General features: G+C 38.7%; 1 protein-coding gene across 1 annotated transcript in view; it reads left to right on the plus strand.

Annotated features, from left to right (window-relative positions):
- Positions 1-24,069, plus strand: part of LOC124258502 (cilia- and flagella-associated protein 46-like) — an 88,164-nt gene that overhangs the window by 28,019 nt on the left and 36,076 nt on the right. The window contains 26 exon segments of the mRNA XM_046692574.1: positions 378-549; positions 1,517-1,705; positions 2,357-2,427; positions 2,649-2,724; positions 3,450-3,479; positions 5,762-5,869; positions 6,359-6,512; positions 6,956-7,012; positions 7,379-7,567; positions 7,888-8,057; positions 8,208-8,327; positions 9,039-9,128; positions 9,486-9,554; positions 10,108-10,256; positions 10,942-11,040; positions 11,942-12,095; positions 12,291-12,392; positions 12,583-12,636; positions 14,517-14,624; positions 14,916-15,014; positions 15,952-16,058; positions 17,343-17,433; positions 18,408-18,551; positions 19,595-19,675; positions 20,334-20,480; positions 22,960-23,030. Of these exon segments, the coding sequence (XP_046548530.1) occupies positions 378-549; positions 1,517-1,705; positions 2,357-2,427; positions 2,649-2,724; positions 3,450-3,479; positions 5,762-5,869; positions 6,359-6,512; positions 6,956-7,012; positions 7,379-7,567; positions 7,888-8,057; positions 8,208-8,327; positions 9,039-9,128; positions 9,486-9,554; positions 10,108-10,256; positions 10,942-11,040; positions 11,942-12,095; positions 12,291-12,392; positions 12,583-12,636; positions 14,517-14,624; positions 14,916-15,014; positions 15,952-16,058; positions 17,343-17,433; positions 18,408-18,551; positions 19,595-19,675; positions 20,334-20,480; positions 22,960-23,030 (2,901 nt within the window).

Here is a 24,069-nt window from a genome sequence, read left to right on the forward strand (position 1 = left end):
GAAGACCCGGGTTTGATTCCCCACATGGGCACTATGTGTGAAGCCCATTTCTGGTGTCCCCCGCCGTGATATTGCTGGAATATTGCTAAAAGCGGCGTAAAACCCAATTCACTCACTCACTTTAGATAATGCAGTAATAGAGGACAAGTGACAGTGCTTTCATTGGATGTGCTGATATTGTTCCTTCCTACAAATTCCTATTATATTATTAATATTAAAATTTAAAAAGAGTTAAAAAAAGTTTCTTGCTCATATCTTTATGAAGAGATAAGTCAAATAGGGTGTGTCACCTTTGGGCAGGCTACAGGTAAATAGATTTGCCGAGATAAGTCAAATTTATCCTACTTGTTTTAATTGTAAGACTGTTTCTCCCCTAGATTTGCCCGAAATGCCAACAACTATGAGCTTGTAATGACCGCTGCAAGACATTACTGGAACGCTTGTCTCCCCTTGGTTGGTCAGCCAATAGAACGAGAGCTTCTGAAAGAACCAATCAGAGTCATCCTTCAGTGTATCACAGCAACAGCCGAGAAACCACAAAAGAAAGAGGTCATACATCATTTGTAACAGTTAAATATATCTTGTTAGTGTGAAACGGTTTCTAGCAAGTCTAAGATTGTTTTCAACATATCTGATGGTTAGGTATTGTATGTCTTCAGTGTGCAAGTCCAAACCCAAATGTTTTGAGTGTCCATTAGCAACACGTTTTAAGTCAGCCTGGAAGGGGCGTGGGGTAGCCTGGTTGTTAAAGCCGTTCACTCGTCATGCCAAAGACCCGGTTTGATTCCCCACATGGGTACAAAGTGTGAAGCCTATTTCTGGTGTCTCCCACCATGACATTGCAGAAATATTGCTAAAAGCGCGTAAAACCATATTCACTCACTCACTTAAGTCAGCCTATTGCCCATTTGAAGCATTGAAGCTACGAATCACAAGCAATAACTCATATAAGGAAATATGGCATAGTGCACCATAGATATTATGACTCTGGTACCATTTTGCATCAGGTTGTGTATTGCTAACCACAAAAGTGCATGAGAGTAGTGGTACTGTGTTCTTTCATCTATGACATCACTGAATAGAACACATTGGTGCATAAAAGTAATTAAGGAAAATATGAAAATGTGCACATTTTTATCCATTTGTTAAATAATGTGCTCAATATTGGAGGATTTATGATGCTTTCTTAAGGCTTGACTTTTTTAGGTAGAATTTTACTTCATGCAAAGCTGTTGAGACAGTGAATTGTTACGCTAAATGCCTCTATAGCAAGGTGTGAATTTTATGCAGTACAAACAACTGCTTGGACAAAAAATGTACACTAACAATCTTCTTGCTCTGTTTGCACACTTAGAAGTTCCTTTCTTACAGAAAGCGGAAATACTCTTATTACAGGCCAGTGAAACCTTTGATAAAAGTCTCAATTGTTTTGCTCTTTAATTAGTTTTTCTTGCTTTGAAAACTGCCTTTGGTTCATGATTTTTAGAAATATTGAATGTTAACTTTTTGATATTAGGATAAGAGTGATGATAAGGATGAAGTTCAAGAACAGAAAGAAGTTGAAGTGAAGGACCAAGAGGTCAAGAACAACAAGGAGGTCAAGGACGCCAAGGACAAGAAAGCTGCAATGATTGGCAACCCAGAGGAAGACCTGACTTTACGAGCAGCACTGTATGGAGTTCTGTTCCAGTCATACGCAGATAAGGTAATCAGGTCACGAATCAATTGAAGTTAAGCAACGTCGAGCTCGAATCCTCGGACAATCCTTGGATTGGTGACTCCTGAGAGTTTCTAGGACTTCAGTCCTGCCCCACAACGAACATGTGATGCATGTGGTCTCACCTTAGGCAAGTGAGTTTGTTGTTGCCTCTGTTCACCCAGCAGAAAAATGGGTACCCGGTGGGATAAAGTCTTGTGACTATAACCTTCTAGCGTCTAACAGGCAGCTTGGGTTATCCGGGGTAATAAGAATCAGATTCTGATTAAGAGCTGCGAGCAATCACTTGGTGTTTGGAGACATAGAAGATGACTTATTAAGAATATTATTATTATTATTAAGGTGAAACTGTCTTCATTACCTATTTTGAACAGCTCTGTGGATATGACTGAGCTGATTTTTCCTCTCTTGGGAGATTGTTGCACATCTCTTGGCCATTTTCTTCAGGGCTTGATTCTGAGATTACATGAGGTGATTATGAAAAAATGAAGTAGCAAAATAGGGGTGTAGTCAGAATTTATAACAGTTATGTGTTAGGAGATTCGAACATTATTGAGGAGCTGGTGATTTATTATAGTTGACTCAGTCAATGGAATTGTGTCAATGAAGCGATATGACATTGTATTGTATTTTGCTCAGGGAGAATGGGAGATGGCGCTGCAATCTATGGACCAGGCTGTCAATGATATGCCAAGGACAAAACACAGACTGTGAGTTTTCATACTTTTTTTTCAAATCAAGTAATGAGAGCACAAATTTTAAATAGAAAGTATTGTGTATCAAAGTCTGTCGATTTATTGCCAGATAAATATTAAGTGCAGATTGCCAGTCTTTTTATGAAAAATAAAATTATTTCATGAAAGTTACATGTAGGAAGAAAGATGTAATACTATCATCTAGTTTACGTAGAATGATACCATTATGTTTTCAGACTGATCTTCAAGCACCGAGTAATGGTGAAAGCTAAACTGGGCCGGCCTGTTCACATGGATATTCAAAAGTTCAAGGTAGGCAGTTGTTTTCCCCTTAGTGCCTTCATGGTCAGACTATTGCTAGTATGCTGTGTAACTGTAAAAGTATTCAGCATTCTGCTGATTTCATGTATCTTTTAAAACATGGTCCATATTAAGTTTTAAATGGCAGATCCTAATTAAATAACATGTTGCATAACCATAACCACTTGGGACTACCAGAAACCTGTGCAAGAGTGGAATGGGAACAATTTGTTGTTGAGCAGCAATGTGATTGGTTCAAAAAGATTTTACCTGGAATTCACAGCATTATGCAATAAAGATTTACTCTGCTCATGAATTTTTATTTTAAAAGAAATATATAGTTTGAATTACATCCAAATTTGAAAAATACATGGCTCTTAGCATGAATATTGTATTTATTATTACTTTTTGGTAATGATCAGAAATAATATTTCTGTTTATTTCAATGGTCTTTTCTGCATTTTGTGAACCAGTTGGTTCAATTTACATGCAAGCAAATAATGTTCTCAATAGCCTGAAGTCCCAAAAGCCTTTTGTATTTTGTGGATGGCTTACAGAGAATGATGTTTAGATTTATCTAGACATGCTCAGATGCTGATATTCTTTCATAGTTTTGTTGTATGCCTTGTGGCAGTATGAGGTTGGAATATTTTCTTTTCTTTTCTGTCTGTATGTCAGATTTTGTGTTTAAAATATATGAATGACATGTAGCTCTTTTAACCACCCCTGCTACAAAGGAGGAAGCTGAAATATGGAAAGTATTGATGGTGAGACATGCCACATAGCGGGTTATCACATGGTTGTCACATGGTTGTCACATGGATGTCACTGCTTAAAGGTGTTGGTGTTACTGGAAAACAAATAGGGTGTCTGGAAAGAGCATGATGTTAAATATAGGGAAGACAGCAGGGGTGGAAATAACCCATTGCCCGACGCCCGAGTCCAGTGGTTTTTTCTGTCGGGCAAGCAAATTTGTATATCACACTGTACCGGTGTCCAGTTGATATTTCAAAGTTAATTATGTTGTTTATTTAAAAAATCAACATGAAAACGGATGGTATATTGGAAAAAATTATCAGGGCAAGTGATTTTACATGTGCCACTGTACGAGGATTACACTATCAATTTTAAAGTTATTTCCCTCCTGGACAGAAAAATGAGTAAATTTACTTTTCATACAATGTTATGTGAATAAAATATTTTTTTTAATATTATGGCTGTTATTATGATTATGTCTGAATAATTTTACCCAGTTACATGTATGTACATCTTTTACAATGATCTAATTTTGATACTTGTGTAAAGAGAAGAAAGAGATACTCGTGAACAATATTTTCAGACACATTGCTACAAATAGATTGGTAGATGTACACTTGGTGTTGGTTATCATTCAGAAAAAGGATGCAACAGTGTTCATTTCAGAAGGCATCATAGGGGCATTTACATACAAATTCCTTTTTAATAACATTCTGAAAGAATAGGCCATTTCAATGTGACATGTTTTTACTGGGCTAATTACCAGACCCATTTGGCTTTTAGCTTATACTTTTTGGTGTTGTATCGCTGTCACATGAAGCCATTGGCTTGTTTTTACAAGACAAGCATACACAGTAATGAAAGAATACAAAGGGACCAAGTTTAATGAATTGTGTTGAATATTTGTGTGTTCACTGGTTTCATTAAGTTACCCTAATTTGTAGAAAAGTACATCTAATTGGCCCCACTTTTCCTGTTTCTGAAATGAATACTGATGTAATATGTCTGGGAACTGGAATGGTATTTGGCATTGTTTGGTATGCAGTGTGGGAATTGTAGCATACATAGCTACTAGAGAGAACTGTGAGCTACCATGAGTGACCCACGTTTGGTTAAAAAATTCTGTTTGTTTTGTGTCAAAGATTTGAATGAATATATTTATCCTTATTACAAAATTATACCTCTCCTACTAGAAAAATGTCAAACTGACTTCCAAATTCATCCATAATTTTTTTAATACATTGACATATAATTGCATGATGATGGTGATGATGATGATAATGATGATGATGTTGATGACAAAGTTCCATTTGAACACACATATTCATAAGCTGCACTTTTGCAACAGTCTTATGGAAATTTAAGATAGTTTTATTGAGTAGATTAAAGTGTGATGTGTATTACTTTGTATCATGTTAATATTACACAGTCTTATCACTTTCTTGAAGCCTTTTGTCATTCAGTAGGACTGTGTTTCATTGAATTGTTTCAAAGATAGTAAAATTATACAATATGCAATTTGACTGCATGCATGTTATAGTTTCTTTACAACTTGAGTTTAACCGTTTGCTGCAGCTGGACGATTGGTTCTGTTACTGTTACTTTTTTCACATTTTAAGAGCCATAGCAGGAGCTAGCACTTGCTTTAAGCACTGTGTGAACTGAAGATTCAGTAATTTGTATTCAGTAATTTGTACATAATGGGATCCAAACACTGTGACTACTGCAGTACATTTAGCATGTAATTATGATAGTGTTAATAGTTGCTCATAACGTCAATCACTGGTTTCTGTCTGACCAGACTTGGTTAAGTACACACTGCCATTCTATAGCTGGAATACTGCTGTGTGTGTTTGAAGAAACAACCTACCAATCTGACCTCAGTAAATTAGCTTAAAGTCTGTTGGTTTGACTATAGCTTGGAAATATCTGGTCACTTACCAGTACGGTGACTTGGTACAAACATTCACAATAACGGTCACATCTAATGCACTAAACTGTAAGTGATTTATGTAGCTAAAGGGAAATGTAATTGTGTTCATTCTTCAATCTACGATAAACATGCCTAAACACCTATCAATGCCAAGAGGATTTTAGAGAATTTTATTTTCAAAATTAAAATCAATGAAATTCTAATTCCCTGTAGGAAATTGTTTTCCCTCTTTGTTTCCATGAACGAATCTACCAAGGTTGTCTTGAAAAGTGTTTTCTTGTGTTAACTGATGAATCTGTAAGTCTACACTGTCCTTATCTTCACAAGCAGCCTCCTGTAACTATGAGAACTATATTTCAGGATGAGAGTGAGGACTATGTGGCCCACATGTGGAGACGAGTTGCCCTCAGTTCCAAGGAAACAATAGAGCAGATGTCTTCCTACCAGTATGCAGTGGAAGCTCTCAATGTAAGCAGTGTTCACAAATAGCGTCTGACCCTCTGACAAATCCGGCAGATTTGCCAACGGTCCGATAGAAGTCTACAACCCGCCGGCCCCAATATCTGACTGCATATTTCACAATGACTTTGACTGAAGTTGTTATATGGGACATGTGACACCTGTTTGCTGTTTTTAAATCTTATGTTTGTTTATACTTTCATTGCCAATTATAAGAAATGTTAAATCTGAAATGTGTGTTTAATTTTATTCTATGGGTCCTGTGAATTTTCAATGGGTCAGACAGACATCTGAAACTTACAGGACCAAATGTCCTGTTACTTTAAAACACCATTCGTGAACACTGAATGTAAGTGACCTGTTTTAATGCTTTGGATGCTCTCTATGTAAGTAACCTATCTACATAAAGTGGAGGCCGTCAATGCATGTGACCTACCTGTATACTTCTGACCATACATCTTCAGTCAGTATGCTGCCATGAGTATGTTTGTATTCCAGAGCCCCAGCAATGAGTGGCTGAAGGTGGACTACCTGATCGAGTTCGGCCAGTGGCTGTATGTCAACGACTTCCCCCTGCAGGACACTATTGACCAGATAGAGTGGGCCATAGACATCCTCCTCAACATCCAGGCTGGTGGTGACAAGCAGGAGGGTGAGTCCACCTCACTAGCTCCATGGGTAGTCTGGGTTAGAACCTCACATGATGCTTGTCAGGTGACCAAAGAGATTGGTGGTTACATTCAGGAAGGGGGTTGACTGCATATCATACCCATATGATGTGCATCTTTGCTCATGATATCAATCACTAAATTGTCTTGACCAGATTCTATCATTCATATTGCCTTCATATAATTCGAGCACATCATTTTATGACAAGCAAAACAAGCACGTAACTGGTGGCTCAGTCATCTAAACCACTACAATTTCCCCTACAGTATTTCATTGCTATGCAATGCATGGATCTGCAGATAAGGGTTTGAGGCCTAAGATGGTCTGTTATAATCCATGGTGAATACTACTTCAATATCTGTGGGATAGGTCATTTGTAGTCATCACATACTGAAACCATGAGATTCAATGTATTGCCAACTCCAGGTGCAGTTGAGAAGGTCCCAACACAGAAAGGTGACTCAAAGAAAGGACAAATGAAAGGTGAGCTGGTGTTATATTAATATGAACGTTAGTCTAATTTAATCTATTGGTCAACTGTATGAGGAAAAATGTCTCTCATTTATGTTGTTAAGTTGATTCTTCCATTCCTGATTGATCGAAGTACATTCTTTCACATAAATAGTGTCAGTTTTTTAAATTAAGCAGGATATTCACATGGTCTTTGTCAATGCACTGTGACATAGTGAGTCGAGTTTGTGCTAGTTACAGAGTAACAATCTATCACACAAGACACTGACTACAACATGTCGACTTATTCTGAAAGTTTGAAATCCATCAACTATCATGTCTACCCTACATTTTTGTGAAGTAGTTTAGTTGTATTTTCATTTAAATGAATGTTTGTAGCAAAGAGAGAAAAGAAGAAGCCAGGAAAGTCGTCAGCGAAGGGCAAGACTGGTAGAAAGTCGCCCGATGGAGGGAAGAAGACGTCAGACTCCCTGAGTAAAGTGTCTGATGTACGCAGTGACATCAGTGACAGTGACAGCGAGATCAACCCCGCGGACTACATCCCTGTTGTCAAACAGGCAGAGATAGGTCAGTACTGGGAAATAAGGTTTGCACAGATCATAACGTGCTTCCTATCTTTGAAATACATCTTACTCTTTAGTTCAGTTACAGTGATATCAGAGGATGAACTGTATAAACTTCTGGACTTAGATTTTTGAAGCTGTCTTAGTGCTCAGATAGTCGTAAGTGCCATACATTAACATTAACTTATGACTATCTTAGCACTAAGAGACCTTTGAAAATCTAGGCCCTGACTTGTATCTTAACACTATGAAAGTCAGTGTCCAGTAAGATACAACACCTCCACTGGTGCATCTTTACCTGAGTCTTGTGTGATCGTTACACAGGTGTGCTGCCCGCCAACCCTGCCCTGACCATCAGTGACCTGACAGACATTAGTCAGCTTGATGCCCTGATCAGGGCCCATGTCATCCTGGCAGATGTCCATGGAAGGAACTCCCCAGCCTATGCTGATATCTGCCTCATGGCTCATGGATATTTGATGCAGCTGTGGAAGGTAGGTGAAAGTCAAGTGCCACATGCTCGCTTTCCTCAAATTACTCAAACAGCTCCAATATTACTTGGCATGACTAAGTTTTTTTATGAATCTGATAGGCACATTATGTAAGAGTCTGCCAATCTACAGAATTGAATGTTGATACTGCAGGTGTGCATAGCTGCTGCCGGACCTGTGATGAAGGAACTGGCCAAGAACCCCCCACCAGATGCCAGTGCTGCAGCAGGGAAGAAGTCTGCTAATGCCAAGAAGGACAAGAAGGACAAAGAGGTGAGACCTAGACTTTGTAGCTGTGTAGCAGGGCGTGGAGTCATCCCACAGATGACATCCTTACCTTGTCAGCTTGCTGATGGGGTTAACCTCTTTGGTCATGTGGACATGGCGTCCGACTTCGGATTAGAAGGTCCGTGGTTCGAATCCCAGCACGGGACTCGGAAATTTGATGGCCGCTACAGCTGTATTTCACCTTGAGTTTTTTGTGTGTAAGTGTAGTGGTTGGTTGCCATAGATATCATCAAGTAACTTGTGTAAAGGTATGGGCCACTCTGTCTTAGTGCGATGATGGTCGCAAGTCAGTGTTCAAGTATAGCTGTTACGTCCAACATTGCATTATTATCGCCTTGTACGTGGATGGAGTAAGCACTGTTTGTGTTCATCACAGGATAACGGCAGTAACATAGGAAAGAGTGGTTGTGTCTTTCATAGTTGATAAAGCAAAGGATACATAAGGCAGTATGTAAGATGGTTAGTTTTGTCTTTAATTTAACTCGCAATTTCTATATTAACAGAGACTGTTTAAATGTTTGTTATGGAAAGAAATTATTGAAGTCAAATATTCCAGTTTTCACATGGATGGAATTTGAGTTAAATGTCAGTAAAAAATGGAAGCAGGTTTCCATGATGTCAGAAGTTTCCAAAGACGACATCTACTCTCACGTTTCTGTATGACTCATCTTTTTCCTTTCCACTGACTCCTGTCAGGTTCCTAAAGAGAAGCCCAAGAGGAAGGGCCCCCTGGACACTCTGCCTTCTACGACAGAGGAGTGGGCTGTGTATGATGTTCCTGATGAGGTAAACATTTGATACCTTTCAGCTGTTGATTAACTTTTGGCTTGGGAGAATAGGAACATGTGGTCAAATGATATGCTGAGATTCAAACATCCTAACCTATACTGAATTGCTTATCCACACAATTTCTTTGACTCTCAGCCTATTTTCTTGATGGACTTTTGACAAAAATAATTCTGAGGAACAACAATTACATGAATCACAACCAAAACCCTAAACATGTTCTTATTCCTGAAGAGCGTAGTCATAATATTGCGCTATTCATGGAATTCACTCTTTAGGCTCTGATATTCAGTGCAAGGGTTTTGTCATCTTTATAACCATGGGAGTGTGAAGTGATACCTGACACCAAACTTTCAGATGCTGGAAGCCTTCAAGCAGGAGACATTGAGTAAGACTGGCATCACCACTGAAACACTGCAGAAACCAGTAAGTTGGATTGAGACAGGACTGGTTACAATTGTTACATAACACATTTGTGGAGAGAAAACAAACACAAAAATAATTTACATGTCGGTGTTATAACTTACAGGGAGACAGTGTTTCAGCTACTGGGTGGCTCCCATCTACCAAATGGCAATAGAGAGAAGAAGTATTGTGGGTGTTAATAACACTTCAGCCATTAAATCTAATCCTTCAAAGAATATTTAAAACATTGCCCTAGCAGTTCATATGTTACAGAGTTGACATTGTGTCTTTTGCATTCTTGATGTCCTAAGCAATGTTGTTGGTCATTGTTTTGCTAGATATATTTTGCTTAAGTTTTACAAATTACATGCTGGAGTCTTGTCAGATGAAATTTCTGAAACCTACTTCTAAAAGTAGCTGTTAATCAGTACGATTATTCTGATTCAGTCAACTCAAAACTAATATGCTCTAGAGTTGGTTAAATTCACCTGGTTCACATTGTCCTCATAGATTGACCAGACTAATTGTTGCAAGGTATCAGGTTTATTCACCCATAACTTGTTTGTTGTTTCAGATGCTGACCCTGGAGTACTTGGATGCTCTGATGAAGATGCTGCAACAGCTAGGCTATACCCACCTGTCTCTCCCCATCCTTGCCTTCCAGGATATGTTATCCCGGAGCATCATCTCCAACAACGCTTTGCACATACTGGTGCACGTCAGGTAACCATTGTCTTGGATGAAATAGGTGGACTAGATGATTAAGTGTTTGCTTGTCACATCCACTATTCAACTTTGATAGTCCATATTCAATTTTGGTACCTGTATGGAACTCATTCTTAGGAAACAGACCCCTGATGATCTGGGTTACACTTGTTCTTCAGCAACCCATGCATGTTGTAAGAGACGATTGGGTGGTCAGGCTTGCTGACTTGGTTGATGCATGTCATCGTATCCCAGGAGAGTAGATCGAAGCTCATGATGTCAATCACTGGATTGTCTGGTCCAGACTCGACTATTTACAGACTGCTGCCATATAGCTGGAATATTGCTGAGTGTGGTTTTAAACAGCCAACAAAAACAAATCTTAGGAAACACCATTGGGACTCAGTATGAATATATCAACAGTAAACTATGTTTGTCATGTAAGGTTGAAATGGAGCAGTTTGTCAGGTTCTCAGACTTACTTCATTGTACCATGTCCCAACAGTGTGGAACATTGCATGTAATATAAATCAATGATTGTCTGATTACACGCGATTCCTAACAGGCAGCATTTGAATTAAGAAAAGAGGTTGTATGCACTTCATAAGGCCCATTTGGATGAATCATTGAATGGATTGGAGACTGAAGTATTTCAGCTGGGATGCGTGGGATGAGGAGACTGATGTGTTTGTGTGTTGTCCAGGAGTATAGAGGTGTGTCAGCAGCTGGACCTCAAGGCTGGTGTCAGCTTCCATGACAAGATCATCTCACCCATACAGATCAGCGAGGATGACCAAGCTCAGTGAGTATTTCATTGTAATTTGATGGTTGTCAATTCATATGTTTCTTAAATAGACTCATGGAAAGAAGTAAGGGAACATGTGAAAGTACAAGTGTTCCTACATTCTTTTCCAGGTTTCTTTGCATGCTTTGACTTGCACTGTGGTTGAAAATCTGGAAAAGCATAAAGGAACACTTGTACTTTCATGTGTTCCTTTATTTGTTTCCATGAGTATATTTGGGCGGTGGAGTAGCCTGGTGGTTAGAGCATTTGCTCGTCACGTTGAAGACCCAGGTTGGATTCCACACATACTATGTGTACTATGCGTGAAGCCCATTTCTTGTGTCTGCCGCTGTGATATTGCTGGAATATTGCTAAAAGTGGCACAAAACTAATCCTGTCACTCTTAAAAATTTGGTCAGTGACAAGATTTATTGGTTTTCATTCATAACCGTTCAGTTCAGTTCACTGAATTCACTGTCTCTTTAGCTTGCATAATTCCTTCAAATATCTTAAAACTATTTCATCATAGCAATGTCTTTGTTGCTGTTCCTGTGCTATAAAAATACTTAGATTTCTCATCAGACATCCTTTTCACAGGCATTCATTGGACTCATCCAAGTTTCAAATAGTTTAATATGATTTAATCCTGCCAAGAATGTATAAGGTTTTACAAACGTTCACTTCTTTGTTCATGTGATATGATAACTAACTGCATCTGATACTACACTTTATTGGACGAGGGGAATTTCTGTAAAACTGACTGATTAGCTGATTTTCATATACATTAGCTGAACTGGCTGCAAACATTTCAGAACTACAAAACCTGTGGGTATGTCATTGCAATATGGGTTGTTTCACATCTCATTTGGCATATTTGTTGTGCCAATCCTGACACTATCTCTTGCTTTTCTTAATCCAGGTCCCGTGAGGAGATCGCCTTCATGAAAGAAAAGCAGACACAGGTTGCTAGGGAGGAGATGAGGGTCAAGGCCACACTAGCTCAGCTGGCTAATGAGTCTCATGCTCAGAAACGTGGCCACACACCTCGAACACCAGGCTTCACTCTGGAGAAGGTATGGCCGCCTGTTGGAGCCTTTCTTGAGACATAGATGAAACATCAGATAGCTGATGTAGATAGATGCTTATGCTGTTGACTCGATAATTAACTAAAACTAAACTTGCTCACTTAGATAGCCGATTATTATTGTTTTTGTTGTTCTTGTTGTTCTTGTTGTTGTTGTCGTTGTTAGTATATCATTATATTTCAGCTGGATGAGGTCCATGAGACAGAATCCCATCTGGGTAAAGTTCTGGGAGCTGTCACTTTCCGTGATATCTGGGCTGACACAGCAGAGGTTCTGATCAGACAGGTAATAGGACAGAGCTAATTAATTGAGAGATTCTACTGTAAAATACTTGGCTAACTGACTGTGGCCACTTTATAAGACAGGCAATCGTTTTTTGAGTCCACATTATTGTCTTGAATCGTATATTGTAAATACTTCAATAAAATGTCTCTTATGTAATCGATCTTTCATATGATATTCATATATTTTTCAGGGATTGTACTCCAGGGCCAGAGAATTCTTAAATGAGGCTATCATAGCAGCCAAGGTACGTTCTGTCCTGAAGAGTGTCTTTTTTTGTATCCAATGTTTTAGAATGTTGTGGCATTTGATAAAAATATATACATAACCATTTGTCTATTCGAACCATGTCTCCTTTGTCAAATCAGATTAAATATCTCTCCACAACATTTTAACTTGCAGTATCTTTTTGTGTAGAGAGTTAACATTATATTGAGATATTATTACAGTCTTATTAACTGACTAAAATGTAACCGGGTTGATGTTGTGTTCATGTAATTCAACAATGTGATTGTTGCTCATACTGTCAATCCCTAGTTTATAAAACCCAGGGGCCAGATTCACTAAACTTCTAAGAATTTTCTTAGTTTTTATGCTTAAGTTTCCTTAAGAATTCTTAGCTGAGAATTTATCTTAAGTAGAATCCAGCATGCCACTAAGTATAAATCTTAGCTGAGATATTTTAAAATTCTTAGAATTTTCTTAGTGAGAAACGCATGGGATTATGGGATACAAATTTATGCTAAGAATTTTCTTAGATGACGTATTGGAAATCCCCGTATCTATTAATAGCATAGTTGAACTCTCCTCGCATGGAGATAGAAAAAAAGTTACGCAAACGACAACAACAGATCAGAATGGAGAAGAAAAGTGCGAGAAAACCCAACTGGACGGCCGAACAGACGTTGTTCTTAACTCGCCTTGTTGAGGAAAACAAGGCTGTATTACTCGGCAAGTTTGGACCGGGCGTTACATCTGCTCGAAAGAAGGAAATTTGGACGAATATAACCAAGCAGATCAATCAAGTTTAGTGAATCCGGCCCCAGAACTCTATGATATGGCTGGTCTATCGCTGACTGTAACATAACACAACACACATTCACTCACTCAGGTTTTGTCTGGGGTGTCTTTATGTCAGGGGATATCTATTCTCTCCACACAAGCATGATAAACAAGTTGCGGCACGATAGTTTAAGGGCGACTTGTTAAAGTTCCAGTATTCTAAGTTGCATCCCTTAGACATGCAAGTATCTGCTGATCATGTGTTTGAATCCATGTTTGCCATGAGTATGGTACATTGCTGGTCATAAATATACATCTGCTGTTGTATTTATTAGGTAGTAAATAATTATCTACACGCCTAACCTTGAACTTCCAACTATAAGCTGAAATGCTGAAATAGGTGATAAACAGGTTACAAGTTAGGTGACAGGGATGGAAATATCCAACCACAGAGTACCAAAGTGTTGTGCATAATATTTTTTATATCATTTTTGAAATTTGTGACTAAAATAACGTAAAATTCGAATATATCATTCCTTAAAAAACAGTAGTTAAGATGTACTATTTTTATCGTTGCATTGAGTTTGTTTGAAGTTATTTGATTGGATTTGCTTTACCTGAATCACTGGTGGATGAGGAAATGTATCCACAGCTGATCGCTGTTTCTAGCTCAATTAACTAGAGTGAGTGAGTGAGTTTGGTTTTACGCCGCTTTTAGCAATATTCCAGCAATATCACGGCGGGGGACACTAGAAATGGGCTTCACACATTGTACCCATGTGGGGAATCGAACCCGGGTCTTCGACGTGACAAGCGAACGCTTTAACCACTAGGCTACCCCACACCCAATTAACTAGATAATACACATGGTAATCGCAATGTGCATGTGAAACAATACCTAGCGGAACAGGAGATATAATTTAAATGGTATTTCATTATGTCTAGTGATGTTTGTTCTCAAATTTTCATTCACCAAGTTTGGCTGAAGGGACACAATCTAGGTTTTTGTCTGCACATAAAACTTCAAATATTTGTTCCCTCGATACTGAATCCAAGAGAGAGGAGGTACACATTATACTTGAGTGTATACTATACTCAAGAAAACATGGTATGTTGATGCTGTAGGAGTTCAAGGACAAGCCTCTGGAAGCCAGGATTCTGTACCTGCTGGCTAGACTGGCATATGAAGAGGCTCAGTATGGCCAGGCAGTCAACCTGTGTAGGATGGCACAGGTAAGTCCTAGCTCAGGTTCCAAAGGAGAAAAGTAGAAGGTTCTGTTTGATCCTGAAATAAGGGATTTAGTACTTATCCTTATTGTTACTGAGACTAACTATACTTCCTAAAAAAAAGATCAAAGATTTTACCTACTTTTTTTGTGTTTATCTTATATTTTAATGATGAAATATGATCAATGCACGTGTATTTCTGAAAACGTGTCTTAGTGGCTTAATCCCAAATGAAGACGATGTGGATATGGATATTGCTGGATGTCGTGACACTATGGCTGCTGATTACTGCTTCAGGACACACAGAGCGGAGACGAGATGTTCTGGTACAACACTACTGTGCTGATTGTGGAAGCTACACTACAGGACTATGAGAACAGACAGTCCAGGAGAGCTGTCAGTATTTACTGAATTACTCACACAAACGTTATCAGATGTCACTTGTTTTTCTTATCTGAAAGATGTCATGTATCCACCTGATTCTATATCCACACACATATCAACTCCCTTACACTAACAATGCTATTGATGAATCCGGCCTGTTGTGATTCTCAGTAAGACTAACTCCACCAGGTCGGCCATGAGTGGCATTGATGAATCCGGCCTGTTGTGATTCTCAGTAAGACTAACTCCACCAGGTCGGCCACCAGTGGCATTGAACGAATCCGGCCTGTTGTGATTCTCAGTAAGACTAACTCCACCAGGTCGGCCACCAGTGGCATTGATGGAATCCGCCTGTTGTGATTCTCAGTAAGACTAACTCCACCAGGTCGGCCACCAGTGGCATTGATGGATCCGGCCTGTTGTGATTCTCAGTAAGACTAACTCCACCAGGTCGGCCACCAGTGGCATTGAACGAATCCGGCCTGTTGTGATTCTCAGTAAGACTAATTCCACCAGGTCGGCCACCAGTGGCATTGAACAAATCCGGCCTGTTGTGATTCTTAGTAAGACTAACTCCACCAGGTCGCCACCAGTGGCATTGAACAAATCCGCCTGTTGTGATTCTTAGTACCAGTGGCATTGAACAAATCCGGCCTGTTGTGATTCTTAGTAAGAGTAACTCCTCCATGTTAGGGTTAGACTAACCCTAACATGATGGCCACCAAAAGCCTGTAAGAGGCAAATAAAGGGATAGGATGGTCTGGCTCTGGGACATGGTTCATTGCATATCTTCGTATCCCAACTACATACACTGATGCTGATGATGTCAGACTCGGGTATTGTATTACTGCCAAATGTAGCTGGAATACTGCTGAGTACAGCTAACTATCAAACACTGGTGGACACTGGATATATTTGCAAATTTTATTTTGTGAAATGTCGCTTCCAGGCCAGGAAAATCGTTTTACACAGTCTGAATGAGTTCACCAAGGTGTATGAAGAGAGACCCAACAGGATGAGTGTCCTCGGCTACATCCTGGCTGACCTGGAGGGAAGGTCAGTGCTGCTGTTGCTGTTGTTGCTGTTGTAGTGGATAGTGCTACTAATTTTAAGTACAATATAGAACAAACTTTATGGACAACTTCTTTTTATTCGTGAGGTGAGTGTGACGTTTCGATACAGATTCTTGTACCGTTGTCAAGCATGATAATAAGATGCTTGACAACGGTACAAGAATCTGTATCAAAACGTCACACTCACGAATAAAAAGAAGTTGTTATCCATAAAGTTTGTTCTATATTGTACTTCCCAACTTCTAAAATGCCACTCAAAGAAGTTAGTTTTTAGTAGTTACTACCAGGCTACAGGTTTGGACCGTATGTACCTGTCTGCCCATTTACTATTTGAACAGCTGTTCTAGATTCTTTAAAGCATTTTTTATTTCAGTTATCAACAAGCAACTTATTTGAAGAATATCAAGAAATTTTCATCCCTTTACTCTGACGAGCATAACATTTGATGTTTGAAGTGAACACATATTTAAGAGAAAACAGATTATTGACATGGTCATGTGATTTGTACTATATGTACTACTTATTGTTGTAATATTTCAAAGGGAGATATTCGCCTTTGTTTTCAACAGTCATCTATTCGAGATACCTTTCCTGGAATCCATAACAATCTACAGTCAGACGTAGCCCTGATTTGCTCACAGATCAAATGCAACAATGTACTGACATTCAGTGTGTGAAATAGCCACTGGCCTGCAAGCCTGTGGCAATAAAAAAAGTCCAGTCAGAATAGTAAATTTCCAGTCACTGGCCCGACTGTCTAGTGAATTTTCATGGGGTCATTTTATAGATATTTCACTCTCTCCGACTTGTTAAGTTATAATACACTTTTATATCATGCAAGATTGTGGCCTGATAAAATGTTCATCATATTAATGATTAATGAGCAGCTTAATGATGAAACCCTTGTCTACATTCAAATGTCGGACTAGTGAATTATTCTGTGGACTAGTAATTTTCAGGCATAGCTAGCCCGACTGGCTTGCAAAATTTGGAAACTATTTCGCACACTGCTGACATTACCAGTACTTTGTTATGACAGTCATAATGTCCATATTTAGGGCACAATACCTGAATGTTTCTATGTGAGATATGTAACATATTTTTCAAAAAAATCGAAATATAAAGCTATAGAAGAACAATGATAATAAGATTTGAGTTTAATTGATGTTAAATTGAATATGGATACTGGCGCTCTGCATGTGAAATAGTGATAGATATGCTGATAATTCCACGACAAACATATACGAGTACATGTGGCTGTTGGTAGGTTGGCAAGTGTCCAGGCTGACATCCTACTCAAAGAACACAAGAATGTCAACAACCCGGAGATCATGAAGGGTGTACTCTCTGCCTGTGAGGTGAGACAACTTCTCTGGAAATTGAATTAGTTGTGAATGTAAAAAATAAAATAATCTCAGCAGTTAAAAAATGTCTGTCTTTGCTCTCAGTGATGCAAGACAATATTAAGGTTTTTATTGACGTAATGCATTATTAATTTGAGTACACTTTTCATTAGATTACAAAATCTGTCATCCCCAAAGTCACTTCCTACCGGGATCCCGATCCCCAGTAGTTTAGGCTGTTCATATGACTAGTTTGTTAGGATGGTTTTGGATCTTTGTTGATAGCTTATAAGCTACTGTCATAACTATAGTCCGTTTGGCTCAAAAGCGGACCGATGAATTGTAAAACTTATAAACATAAAATACTCAATGAAACACTGATCATAATGAAAACATCAGACCAACTCTGAGAGGTGTTTGCAGAATTTAGGTCCTAAAAATAAAAAAGTTGTTTAACAAACTATCATTAAAATATCGACACAGTTCATTATTTGTTACGAGGGAGGAGTGCAGAGAAAGGGACAGCCGGGTGTGCGAGAAAGGATGGAGACGGCACAGCACAGGTTAATGAATCAATAACTTAGTCGGCACTTGTGCACATGCTTCTCTAACACCTGGCTGTCCCTTTCTCTGCACTCCTCCCTCGTAACAAATAGTGAACTGTGTCAATATTTTAATGATAGTTTGTTAAACAACTTTTTTAATTTTTGGACATAAATTCTGCAAACAAATCACAAAGTTGGTCTGATATTTTGATTATGATCAGCGTTTCATTGAGTATTATATGTTTATCAGTTTCTGAGTTAGATTGCAATTCATCGGTCTGCTTTTGAGCCAAACGCACTTTACACTGGACATTGACGGTAAGACCAGTCATAGGTTTGTCTTGTACTGACAGCCTTCATTTAACTGGAACATAGCTGAGTTTGGAACAAACAAACAATGAAACACTTTGTTGACAGAAGCATCTGTGTATATGACATTTTCAGAAATTTGAGAATGCAACAGAGAAGCTGATTCAACTTCAGTACAGGGAGGAGGCCCTCCCACTGATGAAGAAACACGCCTCTGTACTACGACATCTTGCACGAGAAGCGCTGGAGAAAGATGTGGCGCATACATACTACCTTCAGGTATTGACTCTTCTGTCATTTACCTACATGGTTTACAGATGTAGTTTACAGTGTATTGTTGAAGACCGTAGGAAGAAGTAACATTTTAAAAACATATTTTTGTAAATGAACAAAAGAATGTTGTTATATTAGAGGATAAGATGAGCAGAACAGTGGGTTCCCTTTACAGTTCACTACATGTTTTATCATAACATACAGATTGATAAATAAGATGTTACCAACAACTATTGAATGATCTAGTCGGGTCAAGTTTTGATATTTGCACACATTCATGTTAGTGATATGGCTTTCTTGTCTTTGTTAATGTAAATAGGTATCTCTTCATCAAATTTATTTCATAAATCTGCATAAACAAGGCAGTTATTAAGAACCAGTGTTCGAAATAGCCACTGGCCAGTGCTAGCACTATAAAACCAGCCGTCTGGCTAATAAGAGTCAGTTGGGAAATATTCCAGTAAATCTCCACAGTCACTCATAAATCTGACTGGCTAGTGACTTTTCATCGCTAGGGTCATTTTGTAAATATATCACTCTCTCCGACTTGTTAAGTTAATACACTTTTAAATCATGCAAGATTATATTAGCAACTTAATGATGAATCCTGTGTCTACATTCAAATTTCGGGCTTGTGAATTATTTTGTGGGCTAGTAACATTCAGCATAGCTAGCCCGAATGCCTAGCAAAATTTGGAAACTATTTCGCACACTGTTAAGAACATGAAGTATCTCTTACAATTTATGAATGTCAAGTCAAGATATAACTAGAGAATTGTTGACAGGTTGACATTGAAAAATCTCGCCCGTTTACTCCTTCATTGTTGCATTAAGACCCTTGAAGAGATGATCAGTTTTCAAATTTGTGTAGAGTATAAGAACATTATTTACTCATTGCGTCAACAAGATTTACATCTGGAATATTTCTTATGGACTTATTATTATTATTATTACTTTACATATGTTAAGTTTGTTAGTTTGTAAATACAACTGACTTTAGTCCTGACTGGTCTCTTGGATCGGTGTTTGACGATGTTTGTATGTTTCAGTCTGTCATGGTATTGAGGGAAGCAGCAACATTGGCTGAGGAGGTCTATTTGGATGTGCAGACTTTGTTTGGACTTCAGGAGGTCAGTATATTTAGTATGAAAATATTTATAGTGTAATTTCGGTTGATAAGTACAGGTGGGTAAATAAAGTTAAATAACATGTAAGGATTTCTGCTGAATATGTGGCAAAGTATTTATTGTTTGTATTATCATTCTAGTTCTCATTTGAGGGGGGGGGGAGAAATTAGTCTAATGTTTAAAGTGTCCGCTTGTCACGCTGAACACCCGGGTTCAATTCCCCACATGGGTACAATATGTGAAGCCCATTTCTGGCATCCCGTGCATTGATATTGCTGAAATAGTGCTGAAAGCGGTGTAAAACCACTCACTCACTCACTAGTTCTCATTGGTATTGCACTCATCTGATTGGGCATCCAGCAACATTCAAACAATGCCATCAATATTTGTGGGTTTTTAAGGGGGAAGATCACTCTCTATATTACATAAGCATGTGAAACTTGATTTGATAGGTTGATATGAAACTGAATTGCAAACTTTCTCAATGCAGAATTCCGGTTGTTACAGTGGCTGTTGTGTTTACTTCTTGTCCAGATATACAGAGTACAGCCTGCTATTATATCCTGACCTAAGCTATGCCAAGTAGGAGTCCTGCATGGCTTTTAGGTTTTTGCCAAATTAGTGATGAATATTTTGTAACCTGTTCATTATGATGTTATAGACACGTAACCTGAGCCTGCCAGTCCAGCGGGAGTTTGTGGACATCCAGATTGAGCTGGGTGACATCCTGACGGAGATCCTGCATGTTCAGGCTAAGGAGGCTCGTTTACAGCAACTGGAAGATCAACGCAAGGGATCAGTGCTCAAGGTAGGCTAGTTTCACATAACATTGGGTTGTCTTGGGCTCTAGCTTCACATAACAACACAGTATCACTTCAGTTGACATCATGTTGTCTCTGATCCCAGCTTCACATAACATAGTGTTGTCTCAGGCCCTAGCTTCACATAACATATTGTTGTATCATACCCTAGTATCACTTCACTTGACATCATGTTGTCTCTGATCCTAGCTTCACATAACATAGTCTTGTCTCAGGCCCTAGCTTCACATAACATATTGTTGTATCATACCCTAGTATCACTTCTCTTGACATCATGTTGTCTCTGATCCCAGCTTCACATAATATATTGTTGTATCATACCCTAGTATCACTTCTCTTGACATCATGTTGTCTCTGATCCTAGCTTCACATAATATATTGTTGTATCATACCCTAGTATCACTTCTCTTGACATCATGTTGTCTCTGATCCCGGCTTCACATAATATATTGTTGTATCATACCCTAGTATCACTTCACTTGACATCATGTTGTCTCTGATCCTAGCTTCACATAATATATTGTTGTATCATACCCTAGTATCACTCCTCTTGACATCATGTTGTCTCTGATCCTAGCTTCACATAATATATTGTTGTATCATACCCTAGTATCACTTCTCTTGACATCATGTTGTCTCTGATCCTAGCTTCACATAACATATTGTTGTATCATACCCTAGTATCACTTCACTTGACATCATGTTGTCTCTGATCCCAGCTTCACATAACATAGTGTTGTCTCAGGCCCTAGCTTCACATAACATATTGTTGTATCATACCCTAGTATCACTTCTCTTGACATCATGTTGTCTCTGATCCCAGCTTCACATAATATATTGTTGTATCATACCCTAGTATCACTTCTCTTGACATCATGTTGTCTCTGATCCTAGCTTCACATAATCTATTATTGTATCATACCCTAGTATCTCTTCTCTTGACATCATGTTGTCTCTGATCCCAGCTTCACATAATATATTGTTGTATCATACCCTAGTATCTCTTCTCTTGACATCATGTTGTCTCTGATCCCAGCTTCACATAATATATTGTTGTATCATACCCTAGTATCACTTCTCTTGACATAATGTTGTCTCTGATCCTAGCTTCACATAATATATTGTTGTATCATACCCTAGTATCACTTCTCTTGACATCATGTTGTCTCTGATCCCAGCTTCACATAATATATTGTGGTATCATACCCTAGTATCACTTCTCTTGACATCATGTTGTCTCTGATCCCAGCTTCACATAATATATTGTTGTATCATACCCTAGTATCACTTCTCTTGACATCATGTTGTCTCTGATCCCAGCTTCACATAATATATTGTTGTATCATACCCTAGTATCTCTTCTCTTGACATCATGTTGTCTCTGATCCTAGCTTCACATAATATATTGTTGTATCATACCCTAGTATCACTTCTCTTGACATCATGTTGTCTCTGATCCCAGCTTCACATAATATATTGTTGTATCATACCCTAGTATCACTTCTCTTGACATCATGTTGTCTCTGATCCTAGCTTCACATAATATATTGTTGTATCATACCCTAGTATCACTTCTCTTGACATCATGTTGTCTCTGATCCCGGCTTCACATAATATATTGTTGTATCATACCCTAGTATTACTTCACTTGACATCATGTTGTCTCTGATCCTAGCTTCACATAATATATTGTTGTATCATACCCTAGTATCACTCCTCTTGACATCATGTTGTCTCTGATCCTAGCTTCACATAATATATTGTTGTATCATACCCTAGTATCACTTCTCTTGACATCATGTTGTCTCTGATCCCAGCTTCACATAACATCGTGTTGTATCATACCCTAGTATCACTTCACTTGACATCATGTTGTCTCTGATCCCAGCTTCACATAACATTGTGTTGTATCATACCCTAGTATCACTTCTCTTGACATCATGTTGTCTCTGATCCCAGCTTCACATAACATCGTGTTGTATCATACCCTAGTATCACTTCACTTGACATCATGTTGTCTCTGATCCCAGCTTCACATAACATCGTGTTGTATCATACCCTAGTATCACTTCACTTGACATCATGTTGTCTCTGATCCAAGCTTCACATTGCAACATTGTGTTATCTCAGGTCCATGGTTAACTTGTGTTGTCTCAGGTCTATGGTTAACTTGTGTTGTCTCAGGTCCAAGGTTAACTTGTGTTGGTTCAGGTCCAAGGTTCACTTATATAGCATGCAATAAACAAGCAAGCCATATGTTAATTGTGAACTCTAACAAATGGATTTGGAAAAAAACAATGAAATCACTATTGTATGACACTCTTCCTTTGAACCAACATGTATTTAGAACTCTAGGTATAATCCTCATGACATGTTTGAATCAAAAGCTATTTGAATCTCAAAAAGTATGATGTAAATGACAAAATTAAAACATCTCCACGTGAAAGCCCACTTCTGTTTTTCCAGATGGTAGAAGACCTGATTCGCCAAACTCCAACCTACACTCACATGGAGAAGGAGTGGGAGGATATCAAACAGTACGTACACCATTGATTCCTGAACACCCGTGAAGATCTGGGTTAGAATTGGTCTTCAGAGTAACCCTTGCTTGTCGTTAGAGGCGACCAATGGAATCAGGTGGTCAGACTCCATGACTTGGTTGATGCATGTCATCGTATCCCAACTGTGTAGATCAATGCTCATACTGTTTATCACTGGATTTTCTAGTCTTGACTCGATTATTCACAGACCACCACCACAAAGCTGGAATATTGCTGAGCGTGGGGTTAAATAACAAATGAAACAAACAATCAAACATCAAAACAAACTAAGGATATAACAGCACCAGTGATGATACACGTTGTGTTGTGATACTTTGTTAAACTTGTGAGAGATACCATGTAACTATTTCCATGAAACATGGACGTATAATCACTCCTGAGGAGATTCCAGATCAGAAAACTATCATCTTGACAAACATATTTCAACATTCATGCTGTCAACCAATGATTTGACTGGTGAGTGAGTGAGTTTAGTTTTGCGTTGCTTTTAACAATATTCCAGCAATATCAAAGCGGGGGACATCAGAAATAGGCTTTACACATTGTACCCATGTGGGGATTCGAACCCAGGTCTTTAACCACTAGGCTACCCCAATGCCCCAGTTATTTATTTGACCGCCTCCATGGTGTTGTGGTTATAGCGCCGCCCGGAGAGCGGAAGGTCGCGGGTTCGAACCCCGACCGCGTCATACCAAAAGATGTTAAAATATGGTACTTGTTGGTTCCTGCCTGGCTCTCGGCATTAATGGGTACAACAAGGACTGGTCGGCTCGGAGTCAGTATAATGTGTCTGAGTGGGGTATTCATGCTTCACTGCGGCATGGTATCTCAGTGGGCTAGCACTATAAAACCAGCTTAAGTCTGGGCTAGTACAAGCAGCCACACATACACATACACACGCATGCACATCGTCATATGAGCGAAATATTCTCAAGCATGACGTAAAACCCAATTTCACCTCACCTCAGTTATTCATTTATTTATATTTATTTACATGCTGCCATGCTGTAGATGT

Source organism: Haliotis rubra, unplaced genomic scaffold (assembly GCF_003918875.1).
Source record: "Haliotis rubra isolate DU_JTF1 unplaced genomic scaffold, ASM391887v1 Scf695, whole genome shotgun sequence".
In the NCBI taxonomy this organism is placed as follows: Eukaryota; Metazoa; Mollusca; class Gastropoda; order Lepetellida; family Haliotidae; genus Haliotis; species Haliotis rubra.